Here is a 6,406-nt window from a genome sequence, read left to right as displayed (position 1 = left end):
CTCTGTCTCTCTCTGTCCCAAAAATAAATAAACGTTGAAAAAAAAAATTTTTAAAAAAAAATAAAAAAAAATAAAATAAAAAAAAAAATAAAAGTTGGAATTTTACAATATAGTGGAGAACTACCCAGGGCATCTGAGGCAGAGAACATTAATCTCCCTAAAGTGCAACACTAGTCTGGCATTTTGGCAACAATGTATAAAACAGGTTCACTGAAGACTGGCCATGGGAGATGAGTTGAGCTGCTACAACAGACCAGAGGGATTTTTAAAACTAGGATTTTGAAGAAAGGATGGATTACAGAATCATGCATGTAGAGACCCAGCTGGATTTAGGGAGCAAAAGAAAGGGGACGAGGCTGCGAAGATGAGGAGGGATGCCATCATGACAACCTAGGTGATGTGGGGAGAAACAGGATAAACAGATTTGCCAGGGAAGATGAACTCACTTCAGACATTCTAGGCAAAGGAGAGATTATCCAAATAGCCATGTCTAGAAGACAGTAGGAAATGCACAGTAAGACAGGGAGAGAGGTGGGCTAGACAAAGATTTGGAGGTTATCTCCACGGATGTGACAGCTGACACTGAGAGACTACCAAGGGAGAGAATGTAGATAGAAAACCAGGTCAGGGGGCAAACTGTATCTTATTCTAGATTCACTCTCAATTGCTGCCACATTTATCTTCCTAAAACACCTGGACTTTTTGCCATGCATACAAAATAAAGTCTAGACTCTTTTTTTAAATAATTTTTTTAATGTTTATTAATTTTTGAGAGAGTCTGTGTGCACGCATGCGTTTGGGTTAGGGGCAGTGGTTGGGGGGGGGGGGGGGGGGGGGGGGGGGGGGGGCGGTGGGGAGACAGAGGATCTGCAGGCTCCGTGCTGACAGCAGAGAGCCCGATGCGGGGCTCAAACTCATGAACTCTGAAATCATGACCTGAGCCAAAGTTGGATGCTTACCCGATTGAGCTACCCAGGAGCACCTGAAGTTGACTCTTCAGCTTTCTTTTTCAAACTCTTCACAAACATTGCTACCAATACCTGCATATTCTTCTCACTTGCCACCTTTCCACAAGAACCTCTGATCCCACGGGAGCATCCTGCTAATGGTCCTTATCAGAAAACCCGCCCCCCCGCCCCCAGTGGGACTGCACCTAGCACCCCAAGCACAAAGGATTCCTCCACCCACACCCAAACAATAACTCAGCACTCACCTGGTTTTGCTGGTCACCTTTTTAGGTATATAAATCTTATCCTAATCTAGGACAGTAATTCATTTATGCACTATATCAGGGTCAGCAAACTCTTTCCGTAAAAGGTCAAAACAGTGAGTATCTTAGGTTGTGTGGGGCTAACATCTCTGTCACAACTACTCCTCTCTGCCACTGGAGCACAGAAGCAAGCCCAAAATGCAGACACGAGCATAGCTGTGTTGCAATACTTTGTTTACAAACTCTAAAATCAGAGTTTCACATAATTTTCACCTGTCATAAAACCATATTCTTATGATTTTTCCCCCCAACCATTTAAAAAAGTAAAAATCGGGGTTAAGCGTCCGACTCTTGATTTCAGCTCAGGTCATGATCTCATGGTTCATGGATTCATGCTGCTGGGTTCTGTGCCAACAATGCAGAGTCTGCTTGGGATTCTCTCTCTCCTCTCTGCCCCTCCCCCGCTCTCAACATAAATTTAAAAACTTAAAAAATAATAAAATAAAAAATAAAAAAGTAAAAATCATTCTTAGCTTGCAGGCCACGTAAAAATAGGCAGCAGACCATATCTGGCCCTCAAGCATAATTTGCCAACCCCTACAGTGTATCATAATTCTTGTGACTAACAAAAATGTCATCTTTCATGCAATCACTCATTAAATGTTTGTTGTACCAATGGGGGAGAGGTACTGGTTATTTTCCTTTAGTTAATATTAACATCTTGTATTTAACATGGCAAAATGTCATACCTCTGTAAAGTAAGCCATCCCAATGCTCAAATAGAAACTGCTACCCCCTAGTGAGAAGATGGACCAAATGCAACATGAGGCTTTAATGATTCTGCTGGTGTCTCATTGTAAAATGCTTGTATGAAAGGAATACAGCTAGGTATGATGGGGATACACATTACAAGGATGGAGCATAAGGATTAGGGTTGAGTCTTAATTTAAAAATCAAATGCATTTTTATTTAAGGAATTCAGTTTATAATTTTATTCAACTTCAAAAATTCTGCAAACAAGATTCTGCTCTTCCAACCATACATATATAGTACTTAGGAACAGATTAACAAATATAGACTTTGTTACACTTCACAAAACATTTTAACTGAAAGGGCACTGCCATAAGACACACTCTCTGAAAAATTTCTAGTCCGGAATTAGAAACATTCAACACAATATCTCACTTTTACCAAATAAAAATGTCTAGAATATCATTTTATCAGTAAAGTAACATAAAGCTTTCCAGCTTTCGATTGAAGATGAAAAATGAAAAGACATGTCATTTCAGATCAGGCTAAAAATTTTCCAAAGAGAAAATACGTATGAACATTTCAGCAGCACTTGAGATGTATTGCAGATTAACAAAGAAAAAGCAGGAGCAGCACATGACATAATTCTACATTCACTTCAGTTTTTTTTAAGACACTAAAACAGTTTTTTAAAAAAATGTCCAATATATAACATATGGCTGGCTGCTTTGCAATGTCTGTGTTTCTTAAAGCTTTGGGGAAAAAAATGTCCAATATAGTCCTATCCTTTTCTACTACAGAAATCTCAGAATATTTCTGTAAGGGAGGCACCTGGGTAGCTCAGTTGGTTGGGTGTCCGACTTCAGCTCAGATCATGATCTCAAGGTCTGTGAGTTCGAGCCCCACATTGGGCTCTGTGCTGACAGCTCAGAGCCTGGAGCCTGCTTCAGATTCTGTGTCTTCCTCTCTCTGCACTTCCCCTGCTCATGTTCTGTCTCTGTCTCTCTCAAAAATAAATAAACATTTCAAAAGCATTTTTAAAAAGAGTATTTCTGTAAGAGTCTTTTTCGACCACAAAAGAAATCTTTCAAGTCTTAAAAGTTGGAGGTACAAGTCAATGGCTAAGGCCTTAGAAAGAAGAAAAAGAAACTCAGTTTCCAGGCCTCCACCAACCAAACAGGTTAAGCTGAAGCTCAGGAGGAATAATCCCAGAAAAAAATGTTTTCTCCTTATTCCTCTTTTTTTTTCCTTTAATATATATATATATTTTTTTAAATATGCTTATTTATCCTTGAAAGAGAGAGCATGAGCAGGGAAGGGGCAGAGACAGAGGGGGACAGAGGATCCAAAGCCGGCTCTGTGCTGACAGCAGTGAGCCCCACGTGGGGCTTGAACTCACGAACCATGAGATGAAGAACCATGAGAACCATGAGCCGAAGTTGGACACTTAACCGACTGAGCCACCCAGGCACCCTATCATACTTCTCTTAACCAGAAGAATAAACTCTTGCTCCCAGATTCATCCATTTATGGTTCTGGTTCACTTATGACTGCCAGCACTTACCCCAGTAGTTAAGTATTCAACTTAGACACTGGACATGTTTTGTATTTTTTCAATATAAATACCTCTTAAATTTGCACCTGATTCATCTGAGATGTTAAAGTGCAAATGGCAACCCAAAAGTAGGTAAGGAAGGAAATTCCCAACTCCTCTCCTGCCTCCATTCCCTCTACTTATTTCTTTAAAATCATGCTTTTGGGGGAATTTCTCTCACCTTCTGCATATGCCCTACTTTATCTCTGCTTCACACTCTGGATGCACAGCCACAAAAATGATTGTGCCAAAGAGGAACAATGATGTTAAGCCACCAGAGAAGAATCATCTTAAGATTATCAGTTGTAAATCAGGTGCTTCCTATAGGTTCTCATCTAATCTCATATGGCATTATCCCAATTTTTCAGAAGAGAAAATGGTCTCTGAAAGATTAAGCAACCTAAGGACTACAGTAACCAACCACCCCAGTTCGCCTGAGACTGAGGAGGTTCCTGGGATGTGGGACTTCATTTTAAAACTGGGACAGTCTTGAGCAAACATGGTCACCCTTCTGAGGACACATAGCCCATCCTTACCCTTTCATAGGTTCAGATCTGAGCCGAGCCAGTTGGGCTCCAAAGCCCATGCACTCTCTCCCAGGACTTGTTTTTCCCCAACTAACCTCTCTCTCAAACTTCAGAAGCCCCAATATCTTCCTCACCCCCAGGCTTCTGGGCCCAACCTAATTCTGATGAAAAATATTCAGTCTCTTCTTACCAGGTCTTTTCCTCTGTAATGCATACAGGTCTTTCTTAACTCCCTATTACAGTATACCCAAAGGACCACCACTGGCAACCTGAATGGGATGATAAAAAATTAAAGTAAAAACTAAAAGGCAAAAGGACCTATAGAAGGCTGATTTCTTGGGGCGCCTGGGTGGCGCAGTCGGTTAAGCGTCCGACTTCAGCCAGGTCACGATCTCGCGGTCCGTGAGTTCGAGCCCCGCGTCAGGCTCTGGGCTGATGGCTCAGAGCCTGGAGCCTGTTTCCGATTCTGTGTCTCCCTCTCTCTCTGACCCTCCCCCGTTCATGCTCTGTCTCTCTCTGTCCCAAAAATAAAAAATAAAAAATAAAAAAATAATAAAAATAAAAAAAAAAATAAATAAATAAAAAAAAAAAAAAAGAAGGCTGATTTCTTTTCAATCCAATTTCTCCTTTACATCATTAGCATTTAAACCCCTTTGAGGATGGTGGGGAAGGGCAGTGGTTAGAGAACAAATAAATTGTTCTCTCCTCAAGGATGTGAGGGAAAGAATGAAGACATGAATCTACCCCCCCCCAGGGGGAACGAGGTAAAGATGAACATCTTAATTTAAAGCAAAAAAGTAAATGCAGTATACGGAAGGCAGATCTTTTCCTGGGGTCTGAATTAAGAACTGAGAGAGGGTGGCACCAAGAATGCGCTTTTGGCAAACCATGTAGGAACTGTCATGTATAGAATGTTTCTGCAGGAAAATAGATTTTTCTAAACAAGTCAATGTCATACAGAAACTTCTGTGGCAAAACTGCATGCAAGAGAATACCTAACTACTTCCACAAAGGCAACAAGGTTTTACTTCCACAATGTCTAGGGCACTGCTCAGATGCCTGTTTAATAAATAACATTTATTAAACGACTTTTCCATGCTTGAGAAATTTCATTTTTTCCTTCGGTCTTACTTCACTGACTCCCAACACAGGAGACACTGCCAATGGATACCTTCTACACTCTTGCTTCTCAAGGTATGGTTCATGGACTAGTTTCTGCATCACTTGATTCCGTACCGAATTAGAATCTGCATTTTTAAAAAAACACAAGTTGCCCAGGTAAATCGCGGGGCATTAAAGTTTGCGGAGCACTGCCTTATAAGTTTGTTATAGATAAATCCTTCCAATCCCCAACTCCAATCTCTCCATCGGCTTGAGAAAAAACGGAGCGCACACCTCGCACACGGCCAGCGATCAACCCACAGTGGGGTTGGGAACTGTCACCCCAGGGCGTCCTTCCTCCCTGACAGTCCCCCATCCGCTCACCTTGATGCGCTCCCCATCAATCTCCACCGCTCGTTCTCGGAAATCCACCCCGATAGTAGCCTCGGTGCGGTCCGGGAAGCGCCCGGCGCAGAAGCGGTAGGTCAGGCACGTCTTGCCCACATTGGAGTCACCGATCACGATTATCTTGAAGATACGGGAGCGAGCCGGAGGCAGAAATACTGAAGCCCCTGACACCGCACCGCTGGACGTGAAGCTTGCCTCGAGAGACGACTCCATCTCCGAAGCCATTCTCCGGACCCGCCCCAAACTGAGGCGGAGGAAAGGAGACGCAGAAAGGCTGAGAGATTACGCCACCGCGAGCGAGCGCGCCCAGCCGGCCGGCTCGGCTGCGCAGCGTCGCAGGAGCCACCGCCCTCCAGCCCGGCAACGCGCGTGCGCACCTTCCCGCCCCGGCCCCGCGCAGGTGTGGCGCCCACCAGCCCGGGCTCACTGCTCCTCCCACCTGGCCCACGGCTCCACCCCGCGGTTATGCGGGCCGGGGCCAGTCTACCTGGAAAGGCAGGGGACCGGCCGGGAGCTGGACGGCGGGTGCGGAGGGCCAGCCAAGCGGCCAAGTGAGCGGAGCGGCCAAGCAGAGCGCCCCAGGCCCGACAGCCAGGCTGGCCCGGCCCCGCCACGTCCAAGGCTCCCGCCCTCCGGAGGAAGCCGCGCAATCACTCTGGGGGCGGGGAGAGAAAGACAGCTGAGGAAGGAGGTACCACCAGGCACTCTCTCGCGAGAGGGCCGAAGAGCCGCCTTCAACGGGTGCCTGGTGAGGGGCTGTGAGGTCTTCGGAAGGCTGGGATGGCGAGTTCGGCGTTGTAGTCGACGTCGTTGGGG

General features: G+C 44.9%; 1 protein-coding gene across 1 annotated transcript in view; it reads right to left on the bottom strand.

The window, feature by feature from the left end:
- Positions 1-6,158, bottom strand: part of RAB33B (RAB33B, member RAS oncogene family) — a 16,093-nt gene extending 9,935 nt beyond the window's left edge. The window contains exons 1-2 of the mRNA XM_049632196.1: positions 6,078-6,158; positions 5,567-5,834 (exon numbers count right to left, since the gene is read on the bottom strand). Of these exons, the coding sequence (XP_049488153.1) occupies positions 5,567-5,815 (249 nt within the window). The 5' untranslated portion in view covers positions 5,816-5,834; positions 6,078-6,158. The remainder of the gene's footprint in view (positions 1-5,566; positions 5,835-6,077) is intronic.
- Positions 6,159-6,406: the final 248 nt, after the last annotated feature.

The sequence above is a fragment of the Panthera uncia genome, chromosome B1, assembly GCF_023721935.1.
Source record: "Panthera uncia isolate 11264 chromosome B1, Puncia_PCG_1.0, whole genome shotgun sequence".
Classification (NCBI taxonomy): Eukaryota; Metazoa; Chordata; class Mammalia; order Carnivora; family Felidae; genus Panthera; species Panthera uncia.
Note: the sequence above shows the minus strand (reverse complement) of the source record. Positions and strands in the feature narration are given on the sequence as shown.